Source organism: Aethalodelphis obliquidens, unplaced genomic scaffold (assembly GCF_003676395.1).
Source record: "Aethalodelphis obliquidens isolate GAN/ISIS:26980383/991018 unplaced genomic scaffold, ASM367639v1 scaffold31, whole genome shotgun sequence".
NCBI lineage: Eukaryota > Metazoa > Chordata > Mammalia > Artiodactyla > Delphinidae > Aethalodelphis > Aethalodelphis obliquidens.
The window spans coordinates 11287018-11308547 of record NW_020837975.1 but is presented as its reverse complement, the minus strand read 5'-3'; the positions used below and the strand labels follow the sequence as shown (position 1 = coordinate 11308547).

The 21530-nt window shown below is 45.4% G+C and overlaps 1 protein-coding gene across 1 annotated transcript in view; it reads left to right on the top strand.

Moving 5' to 3' along the window:
- KIF6 (kinesin family member 6) overlaps window positions 1-21530 on the top strand; it is a 387990-nt gene that overhangs the window by 306455 nt on the left and 60005 nt on the right. Inside the window, exon 15 of the mRNA XM_027127150.1 lies at window positions 8311-8366. Within this exon, the coding sequence (XP_026982951.1) occupies window positions 8311-8366 (56 nt within the window). The remainder of the gene's footprint in view (window positions 1-8310; window positions 8367-21530) is intronic.

Below are 21530 nucleotides of genomic sequence, written 5' to 3'. Positions count from 1 at the left end.
TTAGAAAAAACGTAGAGGTCCATCGTTTGTTTCAACTAATCCATGAATTCGACGCATGTCCTCAAACTGGACGTGTGGCTCTGGAGTTCAAAAACTAGAGTTCTAGACTGCGAACTCTCATATGTCACATATGACTGCATCTCAGCACACAGTACATTTTCAAAAACTATTTGTTGAATTAAAATGAGATCCAGGTTTGAGAGTCATATGTTTATAAATGTTTCAAGGAAGCATGAGAAGGGGATGAGCTCTCTCAGGAAAACATGTGGAAGTACAAGGGCCTGGAGGGTAGAACCACAGGGAAAGCTTTCAAGGAAAGGGGTGGGGGCTAGGGAGGAGGCCATGAGGGAGACTAAGAAGAGGGGAAGAGCCAGCAGGAAAGGCCTGCCTGAGAGCCAAGAGGGGAGACGGCTCCCGGAAGCGTGTTGTCGGGGGTGTCAGATCCTCCAAAGAAACAAGCAGGAGGCAGCAGGCAAGTGCATGGGGGGCTGGCAGCTGGAAGAGCACGGGTTGGGCGCTGGGAGGGAAGGGGCAAGTGAGAAGGAATTGAGCAAAGGAGAGAGGGTGAGCAATGTGTTCAGAAAGCCCGTGAGAGGTGGGAGACATTGGTAAAAGGAAAAGGGGAGTGGCCTGAGGAGAAGGGAAGTTGGTTTCAGAAGGGGAGAGAGTTGGGCTAGATTGTAGGCCTCAGGCAGAAGCAAGCCAGTGGGGGGGGGGGGGCGAGAGAGAGCAAAACAAGGGAAACACTGACCCAGCAAGGCTCCAGGGAGCCAGGCAGTAGGGAATGTCAGAGGGAGGGGAGCCTGGAAGGAAGCCTGAATAGAAAAACACAGCAAGATGGGCTGACGCTGATACATTTAGAAGTGGGGGAAAAGAAAAAGGAAAGGCAGGGCTTCCCTGGTGGCGCAGTGGTTGGGAGTCTGCCTGCTAATGCAGGGGACACGGGTTCTTGCCCCGGTCCAGGAGGATCCCACATGCCGTGGAGCGGCTGGGCCCGTGAGCCATTGCCCATGAGCCTGCGCGTCCGGAGCCTGTGCTCCGCAATGCGAGAGGCCACAACAGTGAGAGGCCCGCGTACCGCAAAAAAAATAAAAATAAAAAAGGAAAGGCAAGCAGCATTGAGGGCCCAGCCCAGCCTGTTGACCAGTGACGTTTGCACTTGGGGGGCGTGGATCCCAGATCACTTTAGGAATTCAGTGAAGGCCAGAACAGCCCTCCTAACCAAAGAGGTGTCTGCACCCGCTGTGACCCAGCAGTTCCCCTCCTGGGTTTACAGCCATCATGCCTCAGTATCTATAGGGATTGGTTTCAGGACTCCCATAGTTACCAAAATTGGCTCAGGCTCAAGTCCCTTATATAAAATGGGTAGTACGGTCGGGCCTCCAAATCCACAGGTTCCGCCCACGGATCCAGAGGGCCGACTGTATCTCCCGAGAGGTTCTCATGGATTCAGGAGGGGACATACATGAGGATGTTCACAGCAGCTCTGTTTGTGGCCGAGGAGCACTGGAGACCTTGTGGGCATCGTCCCTGGGGAAGTCGAGAGATAGAATACTGGGGAGCTCTCTGTGCAGGCTGCATGCTGGGGAGTCGGATGTGGCAGGTGGGAGATGGATTAATGCACACGTACCAACAAGGACAGCGCTAAGTAAGAACACACGATTTATGTAAATTATGAACAGATGCACGCAAAGCAAACAAAAACAGCTGAACAAAAAATATACTTTCACCTACTTTGACCGTAAGAATGGCTGCCTCTGCGGGGAGCAGAATGGGAGCCCAACATGGCATATGAGTGATAGATGACTAAACCAAGGGGTGGGGAGAAGATAAAGTGAATCTAGGGGAAGCTGAAGACTCTGTCCCCAGAGGAATGGAGTATGCACATCCACACTTTAGCCCGTGAATCCAGGGGTTTCACAGACTTTCCGATGCTTCTCCCTGGTGCAGGCCATGTATTTTCAGCACAGTCAGTTGGATGTGTTGAAGCAGGACACCTTGTTCGTCTGGAGACAAGCATATGAAGCTGGATGACAGCTGCCTCGTCCAGTGACTTCCGAGGAGCTCTCAGCTGTGTCCGCACCTCAGGCTTCATAGCTTATACGGGCGCCTCGTAACCCTTGCTTCACAGTAAAATGACCCATGGAGCTTGTCAAAGCTACCAGAGCCTAGGCCTGACTCCCCAGATAGTCTCACTGAATTAGGTAGAGCCTGAGCATCCATTTGTTTCAGGATTCCAACCTGCCACCAGGTTTGAAAACCACTGGCCAGACAGAGACCTTGTCCAGAGACCTTGAGACCCAGAACCTCTGCAGGAAAGCCTCAAAACTCCACAGGTTAAACCAGTTACCAGGCGACTCCTCTGCACATTCAGGTTGAAGAACCACTGGCTTAGGAAGAACATAATACTTTGTCTTCTTGTTCTAGATTGGCATGGCTCCAGGATCAGGCTTGTACCCTTGAGTTTAGGTCTTTTCCCGGCGGGGGGTGGGTTGAGGGGATGGTAGAGATGAGGATGTTGTGGGCTTCCAATACAGAGCTCGCTTAACTCTAGTAGAATAGTAGAGTTCTGACAGCCCACGGGACAGATGTGCTTTTGGGTTCAAATACATCTAAATCGCACAGGATGGGCTGGTAATAATGGTGGTCCCATCTTCCTTGTGGCCAAGAAGCAAAGGAATTAATGAAATTCACACAAAGCTCTCCTCTGAGAAGAGGTTTTCCCAGCAGTAAATCAGTCTTTTAAAATCAAATGAAAAGTCAGGAGGCCAGCCCACATTTTTAAAATGTCTACATCTGTTCAATGTTACCAATTATTAAAGGAATATTTGGTACTGGGGAGAGTAAGCCATGACCTACTCTTTTCTCAGGATTGGAAACTTTTTTGCATTCACGGAGAGTATTCAATTATCAGATATTACATGCTCATAACTGCGATGGCAGAGGACAAAGAGAAATGTTTTTATATGAAAACAAATAACTACAACCAGTGCTCCCATAGCAGACATCAAAATAAAGCATGACTTCCATGCCTCCCTTTAGGAAACAGTCTGCAGTAACCCTGATCCCTTCCACAGATTTGCTCCCATTCCCTCTACTGACCAGGAGCACCACGTGGACCATCTGTGGGAGGACTGACCGGTCCTGGGAATACAGACATGTGCCAGAGGGGTGTTCCTCAGGGCGGCGTTCAATTGCTGCTCCCTAACCCTACTTCTAGCAGACTTCCTCTTAGAAAGTCTTACCTTTCTGGTAACCCTACGCCAGCAAGACCCACAGGCCTGGGCTCCCACTTTATTCCCCGCTTCTCACGTCAAATAACTCTGCCATCCGATGGCTCAGGTGTTGAGCCGTCCTGTTGGAAAAGTCCACGGAAGAGGGGCTTAGGATCCCACACACGAACCTTGGTGCAGCTCAGCCTTGTTAGCCAATGGCAAGTAGCTTCTAAGCTCAAATATAGAGACTATTGGTGGCCCAGATCCCTTTGAATTCCCTCAGCTCCCTCAGAGTGCAAGGCTGATGCAGAGATGCAGGAGGGGACCATCAATGGCTCAGACATCAGTGTTACTTAGTAGGAGCGATTTCTTCCCCTTCTTGCCGGCACCCTTTGCTACCCCACAGGGAACTTCTAGCGCATCTCAGCTCTGCCCCCAGTCTGGGGAAAGTTGTGCTGCCTGCCTGTGACAACAGAAACAAGATGTTGCACATTAATGGGATATTTACCCTTCGGTGAACTAGAGCACGTGAGCCAATTCTTAAGCCGGATTTTTCAATAGAAGACAATTCAAGTAGAAGTGCAGTTGAAAATCACCACATTTTTCAGGCATGACTCATCCTCATAGTATATAATAAGATGAAGAGAGGCTGGAAACCCCATGCTTGGCAAATTCCAGTGCCCGGGCACCACACAGCTAACTTTCTTTTGTGGCAGATCTTTCATGCAAACTGAATCCCCTGTCACTGAGTCCCATTAAGTAACAAAAGAATAAATAAATGGGGAGATTAGCCGCAATTGGAAACGAAGGCATTGATAATGTGAACTAAACCAAGAAAAGCACCCCTTCACTCAGTTGGATCCTTCAGATAGAGAATAGATCAGCAATCTAACGCCAACGGAAAAACTGGACCGAGAGCGGCGAGAAATCTCGTGGCACCATCTGGAAATAACGTCCATGACAAATAGGAGTTCCCTGGTTCCTGTTAGACTCCAGTTTTAACCTTTATTATTTTGCCATTTGTTTTTTGTATTTACACCTTGTCTCCTGAACAAGAATTATGGACTCTGAGAGCAGAGATTAGATTAGAATCTTCTAAGCCTCCCACAGTTTTTTAAAACAGTGCTGGCCACAAAAATGGTACTCAAAAACACTGCTTTTTGGCTTGAGAATGACAATTTGAAATTGACTTTGAGAAACCTTAGCAGCCAAGAAAACTGCATGAGAACTGCTTCCTAGGAGTAGGGGAATGTAGCAGCGGCTTCCTGAGAGTCAGGGAAAGAACCGCTCAATGGGAGACAAGAGGGCAGCCATCCTGATGGGGAAATGGGATGAAAGTTTCTATTTCGGTATTTTTAAAAAGCGTAAAGGAAATGAAAGGTGGATCTTCATCACACTATAACAGAGGCAGCCAAAGTACCATGTCAGGGACAAGTCAACAGAGGAAAGACAGGGCATAGATACAGACTATACAGACAAACGGTCTTTCTCTCTGATGGGGAAGAAAATTGCATGTTTGTTTACTCTATGAATAATCAACATATTAAGTTAATCAGCCCAGACCAGAAGACAGGAAAGACTGAAAGGTAGGAAATAGCCCAAAGGCAGGCAGCATGAATGCAGGGAGCTGAGCAAGGAGTCGTTGAAGTGGTCTGGGGGAGGGTGAAGCTCAGTGGGACGTCAGGATAGGTACTGAGGATGTAGAATGGGCGAGACTCCAGGGCTGAGTGAAGGATCTAATGGGGAGCAGGGCAGAGGATGGTGTGCAGGTTACTGGCATGAGCACCTGGATGAGTGGGTGCTGTGCAGCGAGAGGAGAAAGGATGGGAGGAAGGCACGGAGGTCTTCAGGGAAGGGCATCAGTTCTGCTCTACATCCTGTGGGTTTTAATTATCTGCAGGGCATCAAATGGGCAATTGGATAGTGGGTCAGGAAATAAAGCAGGGCCAAGATGGAGATCTGGGAGGTGTCCCTAGAGGAGGCACTGCCTAGAGTGGAACGAATGGAATGCCCAGAGAGAAGAGGTAGCTCGAGGAGAGGGTCTAAGACTAAACCCTGACCATCACTAACATCTAAGGAACAGGCTGCAGAAGAAAAGCCTGAACAGGAGACTGAGAAGCAGCAGCCAGGGAGAGAGGGCAGAAAACGGAGGTGATGTAACGTGGAAGCCAGCGGGAGAGAATTGTTTCTACTCTGTGGACAGAGCCTGGCGCACAGTGGGTGCTGTTGGGTGGGTGAGGGCTGGATGTCACAGGGAGCCAGGCTTGAGAAGGAGCACCAGAGCGCTGCGTTCCTTCTCCCTTCCAAACCCAGGCCTCGCCCCAAGGTAGAGCTTTCTCTGCGCGGGCAGGTGGGCAGAGCAGTCTGCCGGGCCCCACTCTGGAACTGCCCCCCGCACCATATGCTCCTCAGATGGAGCTACGCAGAGACTCCCCGATAGGAAGGTTTGGGCACCGGGAGTAGGAGACCCTCAGGGGCTCACAGGTGGTACTGGTTGAGTCTCAGCGGCTCCCCGGCACCAGCCTCCTCCCAGCAGCCTCAGATATTGTCCAGGAGGGCGGCACCCCTGGGGAAAGTCAGCACAGGTTCAACCACCTGGACCACATCCCTAATGGGAATGTGCCCCTTTTAGAAGCTCAGGAGTCAGGAGGCTCCTGCTTGGGAAGATCAGAACGCGGGCTGGGGCGGGAGGAAGGGGAGGGGGCGGGGCTGGGGGAGACTTGGGCTGGGAGGTGTGGAGGTGCAGGGTGCGCAGGAGAAACAGGGCAGAAGTGCGGGGGGGGGGGCACCTTCTTTCTCATCTCTCCCGCCATCCCTTACTCCCCTCCTTCCCCCTCAGGGCTGTGCTTCCTTAGGCAAGGGTTTGTCTTGACAACCGGAGATCAGGAAAACGTGTGGGTGGGGTGGTCCGGAGCAGTGACAACTGCAGCCTGAAGGGAAAATGGTCTGGCGGAGACAGGGCGGCCCTCAGCCCGCACCTCTTCAGTGGGAAAGCCCTTTTGAGTTCACGCTGGGCTGCAGAGGAGAGCATGGAACAGCTCTTGGCTCCCGGTGGTGTCCGCCAGCCCGGGTGTGGGGCGGCTCTTCGGAGACGGTCGACCGCAGCACTAAGCAGCTCCTCGCCGTGCCCCCGAAGGCACACGTGGGCACCGGCCAGCTGGGGGGCTCCCTTCCAGGCCTGTCGGAGCTTCTCTGAGCCGGGCTGCTGCGGAGATGGCCCATTCTGCCTGCAGGATCTTCCCTCCTCCAGCTCTCCTCTGGTTGCCTCCAGCATTGACATGAATGTCAGCAGCTTTGCAGCCCTGCTCTTGTGTTTTCCTCATTCCCAAGAATCTAAAGCTTCCAGAACTCTCTGGAACAGGCAGTAAGGGGGGCCACTCATTGGGCAATTGAGGACTATCAAACCCCATTAAATCCTAGGTATTGGGGATGGATGCAGCGACCACCAAACAATTAGAGCCCCGCACTTGGCAGAACTTCAAGTATGAAGATAGTCCTCATCTGAGTGGCCCGGACCAGACCTCAGAGTCTGTCTGCCCAGGGGACAGAGGCCAGAATGGGCCCACAGAGCCCAGCACAGTGATCTACACATGATATGAATATTTGCTGAGCTGAATTCAGTCTTCATGGCATCAAATGGGATTGCATTTCTCTCCGGAAGGTGACAGGCACTAGCTGAGGAAGGGACATATGTCATCTGTGATGAGCCTGAACACCCTTAATAAGGAGGCAGAGGTGGAGTCCCAAGAAACCGAACACTAAGAGAAAATTTAGTCCCCTTCCCTGGCAACATCTGTCTGCAATCTCAGGCCCAGCAGACACATTCAGAAAATAGCAGTGACATCATTCACGCCTCTTTTCCACTGAGCCTGGAGGCTGCGGGGCACTCTGGCCTTTGCTTATGTTGTTCCCCTGCCTGGAATGCCCTCTTCTCCCCACTTCCTCTAACAAACTCCTGCTTGACTAAAGCATTTATGGATGAAACAATGTGACATCTGAGATTTACTGAGATCCAGAAAGATTTGGGGATGGGGCATTGACATTTCATAAGGGCCCGCTGTGTGTAGGGGCCTGGATGGTATGGTTTTTACAAAGGCCATTTCCTACACTTCTCCAGCACGGTTGGGCTCTCAGGGGGCATCTCAGGAATACCTGTTAGAAAATAGGAGTCATTCAGTAAACTCAACACAGCATCTGGTGGACTAGTGGGCAGCAATCTAAGAGAGTGGAGAAGTTTCTGATAACATAGGGAAGGACCAATAATGCTGAGTAAAAACAAAACACCCAAAGCACAAAAATCATATATTGGTATGATCTTAACTCTGTAAAAACTGGCCAGAAAGAAGACTGGATGGATCTCAAAATGAGCTTATTTCTGGGTAGGGGATAATTAGGGATTTTTTTCTTCTTGTTTTTATATGTCCACAATGTGATTTAACATCATATATAACAGGAGTAAGCAAATTCTTTCTGGAAAAAGCCAGATAGTAAATATTTTCAGCTCTGCAGGCCCTATAGTCTCTGTCCCAGCCACTCGACCCTGCCTTTGCAGTGTGAGAGCAGCCTTAGACAATAAACAAACGAATCGGTATGGCTGTGTCCCATACTACTTGATTCACAGAAACTGGTGTTGGGATGCAGCCGCATCATGACCAGCCATAGTTTGCTGGTCAGAAAACAAAAAAGGACAAGAAAAAAAAAAAATGTTCTTTAAGGATTCTTTGACTCTAAGATCTTGGCACTGTGATTAACAGAGCACAGTACAGAAGGCTTACAGCCGTGCTTTACTCTGGCTCCCTCGCATCATAAAATACTAGAAATCAAAAGTAGATTTGATAAATCTACATAAATCAGAGACTATGAGAATGAAGTTCTATGCCGGAGAGAGGAGTAAAAATGCACGATGCCAGTAATGAATACAAATTTTATCTCTACTTTTAAGCCTAATACATTTCATTCATTTAAATTTTCTTTTATGTCTTTTGATAAAGCTTTATACTATTTTAGAGACCTCTTGGAAAGCTCTTATTTTTAAAACATAATTTAGGATGAACAGAAAAGGTTAAGCTCTCATTTCTTTTTTTTTTTCCTCCAGATTTTCCGAAGCAAAGGCCCTGGGAGAAAGTATAAATGAAGCAAGAACTAAAATTGGTAAGCAGATGATATTCTGTGAGCCTCTTTCACAGGCCATTTTCCTGGTGAAAATCAGGTCATGATGTGCTTCCAAATAGCTGTGAGGATGAGTTTCAGGAGGTCCCTGCCAAGGAAGCCGCTTTCAGAGCACCTCTCCTTGGAAGTTTGTCATCTCTCCTACCATCCATCAGGAGAAGCACTTTCTTTCATCTAGAACTTGAATTTTTCGTCCTCATACAGCCTTGAGCTCTAGCATCCGAATGAGAAAGTTTTGCTTTTCCTGGTGTTTTCCAGCAGTAGCCCAACTGGTCATAACTGTACAATTATAGCGACATTTCTCATTTTCGAGTGCCATGGAACACTTTTACACCTCCCACAGCTTATACTTATTGTTTTTGGCCCAGGTGTGCAATTTTCAGCGCCATTTCAGTAAGCCGCCTGGAGGATGAGAGGAAAGAATGAGTCACTGTGCCTTCCCAGGGCACAGGCTGCCCAGCAGGGCTCCCTCACTTTAGTGAGCATCCCTGGACCCGTGAGGTTAAGGCAACAGGCTAACTCGAAAATAGTATGCCTCAGATCTTTGTCAAAGTGAGAGGAAAATGTTTCTTTCACACCAGGCTAGAAGACACACGGTGACCCATCTCCCAGGCTGGGGCATCTTCACGAAGCTGCAGCTTCCCTGTGGCTTCGTCTCTGTGCTAGGGAAAGCAGGAGTTACCTGGTCACAGCTGACTCCCTGTGTCCCCCTTGTCCTCACCTTTCTCCTCTCATAAGTGAGGACAGGACTGAAGCCACTATGAATGTCCCTTTTGGCTTTTCCTACAGAATATGGAAGCTCACAATAGCCTCAGGTCACTTCAGTTAGGGAAACAGGGAGCCCCACGTTCTCTTCTGTGGCCTGAGTGGAAAGAGTTGAGGCCGCCAAGCCCTGAGCCACGCCCAGTACCAGGCCAAGAATCTCCAGAGTCTCTGAGATTCTTGACTTAAGGTCCAGGATCTTGGATGCAGGAAAAATGCATCTTTATTTTCACTAACCTCTAACTTCAGTTTAGCACCCCCTCCAATGATGAATGTCGGCAGCAGACTACAGTAGAAGTAGCAGCACCTGTCACAGCGGAAATCACAGACATTTTCATTTCACAGCACAGTTAGCAGACATCATAAAATGTCTTTTATACTCATCAGTACTTCAAAATTACAGGAGTTATTAGACTCACCAGTAGATCTTGTTATTTAATGCATTTATATAAAAGCACATAGATATTTCTATATCACAAAAATTTTTTTAATTTTGATAACTACTTCAGTGTAATTGGTCTCTCTTAAAATCCTATGTAAAACTCCTTTCTTGGCATGAATTCTCAAAACTCCTAATACTGCATGAAAAAAAAAATTGGAGGTCAGGAGCCCTTTTCTAGAGATAATATCCATAGTTTATCTGATTCTCAAAGGGGTCAGTGACCCAAACCAATAGTGAGGGAAGGGGAAGCAGGCTTAAGTGGATCCAGAGCCGGCTTGTCAGAATTGTCTGACTGGAAGCTCCTAACGGTCTGTTTGCATCCCTGGGGAGACAAGAGGGAAGGACCTTTTATAAACTGTTTCTGCCCAGAAAGTGATAATAAAGTTTTGCTCTTGAAAAAGATCTAACTCTCGAAACCAAAATGAAACTGTTCCAACACTAATGAACTATGCTAATTATGGAAGGCACCAGTGGCCTATACTAATACACTTAGTGTTTCTCTCTGAATACAATGACTTGTTGTCACAACTAATTCTAAGTTCACCATAATTGTGGTGCAAAAACATACATTGATGAATCCAGTTTGCCACATTCTTGGGATTAGGCAAATTGGTGGCTGCCCTACAAGCTGCCCAAGAGGAAGGGGCCCGGGGTCTGAGGGATGTAATTGATCTTCCAGAGGGGGTGTCTGTAATTTACACACAAAGAATCCAGGTATACTAGAAGAAGCCCTGGGCAAGTAGACCTTTCAGTTTTCTAGATAATAATAAGTAGGGCTCATACCAGTGTTAAAATTCAAACATTTATTGCTAACGAGAAAGTGGCTGCTAGTTCAGTTGTGCTAATAAAACCAGTGGTACACTTACTTCATTCTATGCAAATAGTAGACTAAGACCCATCTCCTGGCCAAGCATCTTTCAAACGTGCTCTTGATCCAAGGAGGGCCCAGGTCAGTGGATCGCTGAGACTCAGCCCCGTTACTCAACAAGCCCCTCGTGGTGCTTGACCACAGGGAGTAGCCCCTCCACCACTGCATCTCAGACACAAGGTTAAGATTAAGGAAGTACAAGGGAACTTGTACACATATTTAAAATTTCCAAGGCAACTTTGAAGGAAACTGGTTTCAAGAGATTTATGACATTACTGAGTGCATTTTTCCTAGGGAGAAATTAAATCAAGTGGAATTTTCATTCCCCTCCAAGTCCTTTAATTAATCTAAGAGTCAGGAGGTGGGAGCGTGGCACAGATGTACCATGACTTGCGTGGGATGATGACTCAGCGCCCCTCCCAAACTGAGCCACATCCTGCCTCTGGACCTCGGGGCAGGAGTGAGATGCTGGGGGGTGCACATGTAATTGGCCTGCCGAGAGGAAATGGAAGCTGTGTTTGTGATCTACACATCAGCCAGCCCACATGCTTAGAGTTCAGGTTGCCACTGTCTCTTCTCAGGCAATTTGCTTTTTCTCTGACATCGTGATCTAGAGCTGCGACTTGAATTTCATTCTTAAAAATCCCTAAAGGCTATTAATTCAGGAGTGACCACATAATATCTAATTTTTACATGGCATAGTCAGTCAACCAAAACTTCCATATTATTTCCTTTTCTTATAACAAGCCAACCCAAACTAGGTAGATTAAACTCTTGCCACAAACTCCTTTCTTGTCCTTCTCTGTACGCCATTTACATCAGTCCTGATGTTGAAACAAGTTGAAATCAGAAATGGAAGAAATAACCAACTTAGGGTCTCCTCAAAAGAGAACGGTGTCTTTGTTTCAGAAAGGAGAGCCATTTTCATTGCATTTGCCTGTCCCATACACAATAGCATTTAGGCTGCTTTCCATCACATGGGGCTGTGTTTTGAACATATGCATGTATACCCACCTCCATTCATCATATCTCTAAAGATGCCATTAAAGCCCAAACTGTAGGGAAAGAAACAGACAGCTTCCAAAGCAGCGGCATAAACCAGGCCATTTTTCACTTATTAAAATCCTGGCGTTGGTTTTCATCAGTGAGCTACCACTGGCAGCATTGTCTTTGGCAACAAAGGACAATGAATGGCTGTTCTTTGGCTTGAGGCCTACCCTCGACCAGTGCAGGAACCAGCTGCTGTGGAGGCAGGTGAAAGAGTCTGACTGACACGTCTTGGACCTCTTCGCCCTCCACAGACCCCTCCAGGCCTAAAGGAAAATGCCCATCACAGGTTGTTGCACAGGAGGGTTTTCACCGGGGAGCCAATCAGTGATCACTTCAGAAATCACAGGTAATGTAATAGGAGTAGCTGTCAGAGAGCAGGAAATGCTAGAAAAGGGAACAGAACATTCTGGAAGTTTTCTTTCTCCTACTCCACATTCAAAGAAGGACCTCCAACCCACCATTTGAACAGTACACTTTTTAAAAATGTATCTGCTGAACATTTGGGATTTGGGAAAATCATTACTCAGATCTGGGTCTCCATCAGCAGAATACATAGGATTATTTTCCGTTGTGCATTTTCTGTACTTTCATCTTCTTCTGAGGTTTACTTCTAGACCTACCCCATGCATATTGGCTTCTACTATCTCACCCTGGCGTAAAGGAAAGACTATATCCAGATCGTCTTGCTAGGCCGTGAAGACCTGTATCAAGTCTATCCTTTTGTTATCATTTGTCACCAACTCTGAATAACCATCACACCTACAGCAGCTTCATTGAGCACTGACTCTGGGCCGTGTCAAGAACTTGACAAGCGCATTATCTAATTTAATCCTCATAGTCCTATAGGTAATGAGAAGAGTCATTACCTATAAAGTGGATGTTACCATATGTCATAGAGTCTGAAATAAACAATTTTTACAGTCTTAACACCTCTGAAGTCAGGAAAACATTTGACCATTCACTTGGCCATTTTTTCATTTTAAAAACCTCTGTAATGAGACAGGGTCTTACAATTGATATAGTCTAGATTCTATGAAATATAGTATTATCATTATTTTGCAGATTTTTTAAAAACGGAGTTTCAGGGAGGTGGCCTACTTAGTGACCACGCTGGAGTCAAAGTCCATTTCTGTCCAACTCCAAAACTTTTACATACAGTATACTATCCCCATAAATTCAGATTTATCTGACTCTGAAGTTTTTTTTCTTAGTTTAACATTTCACTAAGCTGTTACTCAGTTCTCCTGAATCTCTGCCCTTTATCTGTTGTGCCCAACAAAAGGCTCACACTAGACCCTAGCTCGTGCACACATAGCCCAAGAAGATGAAAAGGGTCTTTGTAACATGATTCATGATAGGTCACCTTTTGCCCAGTGGGGCTCAGTTGCAGGCGTGAGTGGGGTCGGACACCCAGCCTACCCTTGCTCTCCATCCCATGTGCACTGGCCCACAGTTGTATCTGCCCTAGGAAGAGGCGCCTTTTTCCAATTTGCAGAAAGGTGCACTGCGGGCTTGCAGCATCCCTGGTAGGCTTCAGTGTCCCACATTTCAACTGTCATTTTCAGTGGTTTGGAAAATAGAATAGAGGGGTTGTATTTTCAGGCTCTATACAATTCCAGCTCAGTGGGTTTACCGATGCTTCAGAAAACATGAGAGAATTCAAAGCATAAACTTAGATGAGGTTAGTAAGAATGGGTGTAATGAAGTGCTTATGCGTAAGTACCAAAACCAGCACCAATAAATTGGACTAGAGACAGCCTGATTAAGGGCAGGCATAGAAATCATCAAGGACCACAAAATAAAAATATGTCACCATAAAGTGAAAAAATACTACGTTCTCAAAAGTAAGAAATGCAAAAGTCAAGATGTCACCCTTTCGCTCTGCCCAGCATTTCCAGGTGCGCTGTGTTTCCTCGGGAGCTCTGCCTCTCTACAGGAAGAGAGCTGGTTCAGAGAAAAGCAGCTAAAGTCGTGATGAAAAAGTTATGAGGTAGATTTTTTTGGCTTTATTAAGTAATCCACCAAGTTTATTTTAAATAATAAGCTCTACTTGCCTGTTAGAGTATTTAGTTCGATTTTTCTAATTACTCTTATCAAACAAATTTAATTAATCTGTGTTCAGCTTGTATTGGCCAGGATGTTTGGCTGTAAGTATGAAAGGAAATTTATTGTCTCATGTAACCAGGAAATCCAAGGAATACAGTTGGCTTCACACGCAACCTCATCCCCGTCCTCCCATCTCTCAGTGCTACTTGACTAGGTTCTCTGGTAGCCTCTCCCCATTTGGTGGGAAGGTGCCTCTGAAAGCTCTAGGCTTACATGGTCTATAGAATTCATAATCCCAGTAAACAGGGTCTTTTCCAACAGTGTTGGCAAAAGTCCCTGGAGGGAGGGATGACTGGCCTGGCTGAGGTCATACACCCATCTCTGAAGCAGTCCCTGCATTCAGGGGAATGAAACACTCTGACTGACTGGTCCTAGATCCTGTGCCCACTCCTCGGGGCTTAGCCCATCTGCTCCACACAAGCTGAACACGATTTTTAGGGAATTAAAGAGGTATCTTTCCCCAAAGGAAGAAATGTTGGGCCGACAACAATCGTATTCACTGCAAACCTTTCAGATATTGATCTGTGGCTTGAAACAAGATGCATCTGTAAAGGAATGAATAGTAGCTCCTGTGAGAGACTACAACGTTTAGAGTAATTTATCCTGGAAAAAAGAAAGCTGTGAATGAGGAATTTAAAAACTGGCTTAAGTACTGGTGCCTCTGCTATAATGGAATAAATGCAAAATTGCATGATAAAAAAACTAGCGGGGATTGTAGAAGAATTAAGACTGGGAAGACCTCTCAAAACCCATGCAATTTTATAACGAGTACTCTAAGAAAACCAATTGCAATGCTAATAAAAATAAGGATATAAATTTAAAAGACATGTTAAATTCCTAATGCATAAGGAAACACTATGTAAAACAGCCATTTTTTTTCCAAAATGAGGCTATCATGGTAGAAGAGCATACAGGAAGGGCTGAGGGCTGAGTTATGGAGGCGTGAACAACACGTACAAAGATGGGAAGGGCCCCTCAACAAGGAAGAAGCGCTTCCTTCTAAGAAGGATCACTGACCACAATGGACTCGGAGGAAGAGTGTGGGGAGAGGGGTGTGTTCAGTCCTGAGCTCCCCCCGCCCAACTGCTGGGCTCAGCTCTGCTAGTTTTGTGTTTAACGACCTTTTCTCGGTGATGCAAAACTTGAATTTACTAGGAAAAAAATCCTATGTCAACAAATGAGTCTGCTGTATGATACTGACCTCAGCTCCCTCTAACCAACTGCATATGAGTGATTCCTGTTAAAGAAACCTAGTTGCATGAGGACAGACTGTGTATTACTTGATGTTATACAGAGGGACCGGTAAATTGTAGTTCATCTTTAAGGAGACTCAAAAAGGAAGAAAAAATTTTCAGTTGTATTGAAACTATAGCTGATCATGTGAAAAAGACATTTTTGTCAGAAAAGGTAATTAAATGGATATAGATTCTAGGAATCATTAAAAGTAGGATAGATTGGCACGTTTCTGAGATGACTCAGTGTATATAGAGATGAAAAGAGCAAAGCAGATTTCTTAAAGTCCTTTCTGTAACAATTCAGAATGTTGAGATTCCAAGACGTGCAGTTATTGGAGTGACAGCCCATAACCAGTACGACTGATGTCTTCATAGAATTGATTGAATGTTTGCTGTCATACTTTGGAGATCAAACAACAACAACAACAAAAAATGATTTGAGCAAGCTGGAGGGTTGTGGAGTATATTAACTGACAAGAGGTAATGCTAATAATTGTCATATATAAAGAAGGAAGTAGTGATTTGGTCGGAATGCCAGGAAAAAAAGAAAAAAAAGATGGATGGCTGCCTCCCAAGAGTCCTGACAGGGTGGTCTTACCTTAGTGAATGAAACAACATCCAGGATCTGGCCTTGCTGGGTGGACTCAGGAAGGCTGTCCAATGCCAGTCAAACTCACTATAAACCAGAGAGGCAATCTCTTAATTTTCCATGGAGGATGTTCTTTTATAGACAGGAACTCTTAAACTGCCTCCATCCAGGGCCCCTTCTCCCAGGGGAAAAAGTAGATTCCTTATTGGAAGGTTAGTAAATAAGCAGCCCCAAGCACAAAGGGAGTCAAAAAAAGGGGAAGAGTTTTGACAGATAGGTTCCCACAGTCACGGTGAAGCCACACCAGGCGTCCACCGCCCGCGGGAGCGAATATCCCCACAGCAATACAGGCAGCCTCCAGCCCGACCACCCCTCTTCTGTGCACAATACCCTTTTCTCCAGAAAAGACAGAAACCACTTGTTAGGTCTCTACTTACTAAACTATAATTATATCCCGGCTCCTGCCTCTCGAGGGTGAACCCCAAGTCACATTGCTTCAGGTCATAGGAATAATCAGTTTTACTTTGGCCCCCTTGATTTTCAGACATAGAAACCCAGTGGAGCTAGCTCAGGCCTAGGATGCCTGCATGGTGATGAATCTCCCTGAGATACAGCCATGAGATCTGAGAGCCCTCCAAGCTGCAACGGGAGCCAGAGCCAGGACCCGGGGTGGGGTTAAGGGGGCCATCGGGAACCAGCACGGCTCCAGAGGCCAACACACTCCCCGTGCCTCCCTTGGGGCCTCTTGCTACCTCTGTGCACGTCTGCTCTCGCAACCTGCTGGCCCTGCTGACCCTGGGTCCTGCTCGCTCGTGGCTTTGGTCTGCTCTGGCCCCAGCTGTACCTGAAAGCATCCTTTAACTCTGTTCCCAAGGTAACAAGCTAATTATTTGCTTGTTTCTTAGCTCAAAGTTATGAGAAAGAGAACTTGACTGGCCCGATTTATCTTTTCTAGGCCTTCAGGACAGCTGCTGATGGCGAGCTTAAGAATGTGCTGTCTTTGAGTCAGAAATGTACCTCTGGTCCAGGCAGATGTGGCCAGGGAGGAAGAGAGGTCTTGTGTTTCAGAAAGTGTCCACCTAGGCAAAAGAGGGTGTGACAGGGAGGTTTCTGTTTTATAAACAGGATGGATAGAGCAGACACAACGATTGACATCTTGTATTCTCTCGGTTCTATCTCACGGGTGTGAAGACTTTTGCCAGTTCAACTCTTATAAGGCGACATCAATTCCTTTACTTCTAGGTTCTCCAGGAAGCATCTTGCCCTTGTCCCTTTGTTTTACCAACAGGAATAGTGACTAGTCTTTGTAAAGTGCATTATAATATATAGGGATTTTATTTATTTTTATCTCATCAAATTCGTTGATCTTTTCTTTTACAACTTCCTCCAGTGCTTTTGTACTCAGAAAGGGTCATTGTAACAGCAATAATAATGGATCGTTCATTGCCTGGTATTTGTTTAATGCTTTCCTAAATTTTCTTATAGTTTTTTTTGTTGTTCTATTTTTCACACTCAACTCATTTGGGATTTATTGTGGAATGCAGTATAAGCTGAGGCTCTAAGTTGAATCTTTTTCAAACAACCAATTTTCCCAACAACTATTTCATTCAATGAAATGCCTTAAAATAACATTTCTTCTCATAGGAGAGTCATTTCAGATTTTCAGAAGGCAGCTGAGGCATCCTAATCTCATCACAGCAGTAGTATACATTCTTGACATGATCATTTTCATACAAGTATTTCAAAAATAAGTTTCCCAGCAGATACTATTATCTAGAGATCAGAATAACCCTGCAGAAAAGTGCCAACTTTTATGTAAACCAGGAAGCTCACAGATGGGGAACAGTAGGCGTGTATCTGTACATGGGTGGTCCCTGCAGGCTCTGTCGGCGCCCTCTGAAGGGAAGGAGATGGTCTTTAAGTAACAGCAGCACAAGCTGGGCTCACCTTACTCATTTGCCAGGGGAAGATAGTTGGTACCGTATTTTCTCACTTCCAAGGAGAAAAAGTGTATTTCGTTTTCTTACATTGATTTAAAAGGGGGAATAATGATAGTTAAGGTGGAAATGAGAGTAGGGATTTTGTCAGTGATGCTGTACAGGGAAGATCTGAAAACAGCAGTTTGCTGTGTCCACTGTCTACCACCCTGAAATCACTGATGAGCCCGCCTGCTGAAAAGTACCGTGTTTCAAAAATACAGCACACACAAGAGTGGGACTATCCCCTCCCTGCAGTGGCCGTTCTGCTCCGGGTGGAGATGGCCATGGTTTGGTGTTGGCCTCGTGTAATAACAGGACTCCGTGGACCAGCCCCGCTCTCTAATGGATGGTCTGCACCACAACTTACTTAAGCCTAAAACATACATGTGCAGCTCCACAGCAAGGCATGCTAGTTGCAGCACAGGCCTTCAGAGGAGGCAATGAAACACCACGCAGAGTCATTCGTGCAGCCGCCGGCACTCTGTGCTCCCCTTCTGGCAGGTAGACAGCTGCCGTTTAGGCAGCATTTATAAAGCAGGGAAGCTCCCTCCCGAGCACATCTAGGCTACATCACTAATCAGGCATCTCTTGGTCTTGTTTATGGTTTCCTTTGCTGTGCAAAAGCTTTGAAGTTTCATTAGGTCCCATTTGTTTATTTTTGTTTTTATTTCCATTACTCTAGGAGGTGGGTCAGAAAGGATCTTACTGTGATTTATGTCATAGAGTGTTCTGCCTATGTTTTCCTCTAAGAGTTTGATAGTTTCTGGCCTTACATTTAGGTCTTTAATCCATTTTGAGCTTATTTTTGTGTATGGTGTTAGGGAGTGATCTAATCTCATACTTTTACATGTACCTGTCCAGTTTTCCCAGCACCACTTATTGAAGAGGCTGTCCTTTCTCCACTGTACATTACTGCCACCTTTATCAAAGATAAGGTGTCCATATGTGCATGGGTTTATCTCTGGGCTTTCTATCCTGTTCCATTGATCTATCTTTCTGTTTTTGTGCCAGTACCATACCGTCTTGATAACTGTAGCTTTGTAGTATAGTCTGAAGTCAGAGAGCCTGATTCCTCCAGTTCCTTCTTTCGTTCTCAAGATTGCTTTGGCTATTCGGGGTCTTTTGTGTTTCCATACAAATTGCAAAATTTTTTGTTCTAGTTCTGTGAAAAATGCCAGTGGTAGTTTGATAGGGATTGCATTGAATCTATAGATTGCTTTGGGTAGTAGAGTCATTTTCACAATGTTGATTCTTCCAATCCAAGAACATGGTATATCTCTCCATCTATTTGTATCATCTTTACTTTCTTTCATCAGTGTCTTATAATTTTCTGCATACAGGTCTTTTGTCTCCTTAGGTAGGTTTATTCCTAGATAGGCATCTCATGAACAAAAGCCCAACCCTGGGCAGCTACCTGAGCAAATCTGAAAGGGGGCCCAGTGGCAGGGAAACCAGAGTGAGTGCCACAGGGACTCCCCAAAGTCTGGTATCAATGTTTGGTCAGAGCTGGGGTTGCCCAAAAGGACTGGGAGTAAACAGAGACATATTGCAGCCAACCATCGTGTGTCTAAGCACAGATTTTGGGCCACTAAGAGTCAAAGAGATGGAGTCCACTCCAAACATGAGTGCTCCTTTGAGGTAGATGCCTAGAAGTAGAACTGGGGAGAACAACAGCAGGTATGCATTTTTAATTTTCATGAGTACTCCCCATTTGCCTTTGCAAAAGTGTTTCATAAGTTTATATTTGCATCAGTGTGTGGCAGTACCCATTCCTCTGCATCCTTGCTTTTACATCGTAATATCAGTCATCTTAGGCTTTGCCAGTTGGAGAGCAAAAAATGGTGTTTCTTTATTGTCTTAATTTGCATTTCACTGACAGCCAGTGGAAGTGAGTGCTTCTTCGTGTGTCTCATATCCTTTGCCCATTGGGTGGTTGGATTTCTCCTTTTGATTTGTAGGAACACTTAGTATCCTCTGGATACTGGGCCTTTCTCCACGGAATAGTTGGCAGATGTTTTCTTCCAGTCTGTCACTTGTTTTAATTTTCTCTTAAGATTTTTGGAAGAACCCTGAAACAGTTGCTTCTCTCTAATTTTTAAAAATTTCCTTGGATAAGACTAATCTGTCTGCTCTCCTTTTTTTGAAGTTGTCCACAAGTTGGGAGTTATCAACCCTGACTCACCATAACTCTGCCCCAAAGATGTCCAAGATAACTTTGGTCATACTGCACAGATCTCACTGAAACATATATGGGTTAAAATTGAACATGATGATGATTGCAGATCATTGTCTTTTGGCCACTAGCCACTACATGAATGCATGATTCCTGCGTACAGATGTTTAAACCTTTTAGCAGACCACAAACCTGGCAATCTTACTGCTGAAAACATAAGCTTTGTAATGAGGTAAAAACTGATTTTATTAACTTAACCTTTATTGAAGACATCTTTAATAATGCCTGAATATTTTAAAAACGTAATCGTGTTTTGCAAAACAACCTATTAACACATGTTTAGGCAATACTGAAATCTGGAAAACCTGCTAATAAATAATTGGAATGTCACACTACCTGGTAACTCAGTAGCAAATACTAGGGTCCTTGGGTACTCCCTTTGTTGGAAGACAAAAGCAAATAATTAAGAAATGAGTACAGAAATGGGTAAAGTGCCAAGTAAACTTAATAGACAAGGGACATCAAAGACATAAAGCTTATTGATTGCCTGCACCTGTAATCCAAAGCCAGGCCAGGTCTATATTTGAAGGTAGTGAAACAACATATTCGGTGTATTCCTGCAGAGGTGTCTTGTAAAACGGAAAAGCTATGTCATGGAGAGGAGTCATGAAGGGTCTAGCTTCACCTCACCCCTGGTGAGATAACTGGGACACAACCTTCATTAACTCCCATTACAGAGGTGACGTCACATGCAAAAAGGGGTCCAACACCTGGAAGGCCGGATGGTGCGATGGTGACTCCGTAGTCAGCACTCAATGGGACAATAATGGCAGTACCTCTCTTCTGCTGCTACTGGGGGCAGAGGATGAACTGCAGAGGAAGGAGGTCAGAGTCAGGGTTGACTCAGACTGCTGCCAAAGGAAAAGAGCTGTTCAGCTGCTAAAGTAGAATCCAAGGACACTGATTCCGAAAGAGAGAAATCCATCGAACAGAAGGGTCTTGGGGAGAGGGAGGAAGTTGGCCACCTTTAAATTAGAATTCTGGGTGATTAGTAGTAAAGATTGCATTCTAAAGGTGAATATCCCCAAGCCACAGCTCCAGTCAATTCCTCCTCACTCAGAAACCTCTGAGGCCTACCAAAAGTATTCATGCCCCTTTAGCCTTTCTAAATTCTTATCCATGTCGATATAATTATATTAAATTCATATACTTCTATGAAGTATTGGGTTGCTTGTCTTACCAAAAAAAAAAAAAAAAAGAGAGAGAGAGATAAAAAGCATATTATGGGGTCTTCCCTGGTGGCACAGTGGTTGGGAATCTGCCTGCCAGTGCAGGGGACACAGGTTCGAGCCCTGGTCTGGGAAGATCCCACATGCTGCAGAGCAGCTAAGCCCATGTGCTACAGCTACTGAGCCTCTACTCTAGAGCCCACGAGCCACAATACTGAGCCCGCATGCCACAACTACTGAAACCCGCACATCTAGAGCCTGTGCTCTGCAGCAAGAGAAGCCACCACAATAAGAAGCCCGCGCACTACAACAAAGAGTAGCCCCTGCTCACCACAACTAGAGAAAAGCCCGAGTGCAGCAACAAAGGCCCAACACAGCCAAAAATAAAATAAATAAATAAATTTATTTTTTTTAAAAGCATATTATGTACATTTCTCTGCATCCTGCTTTTCACTGTATCCTGAATTTCATATACATATGAATATACATATAAAATCCCTCCACATCAGCTGGGGTAGTTATATTTCATTCTGTTTAGTAGCTGCATAATATTCTATAGAATGATTGTGTCACAACATTTTTCTATCATTTTCCAGTTAACAGGTATTTGCCTTATTCCATTTTTCTGCCATACAATGTGCTGCAATAAACACCCATGCACATGTATCCTTTTATACTGGTCCTTTTACTTCAATGGAAACTTTTCCTGTAAA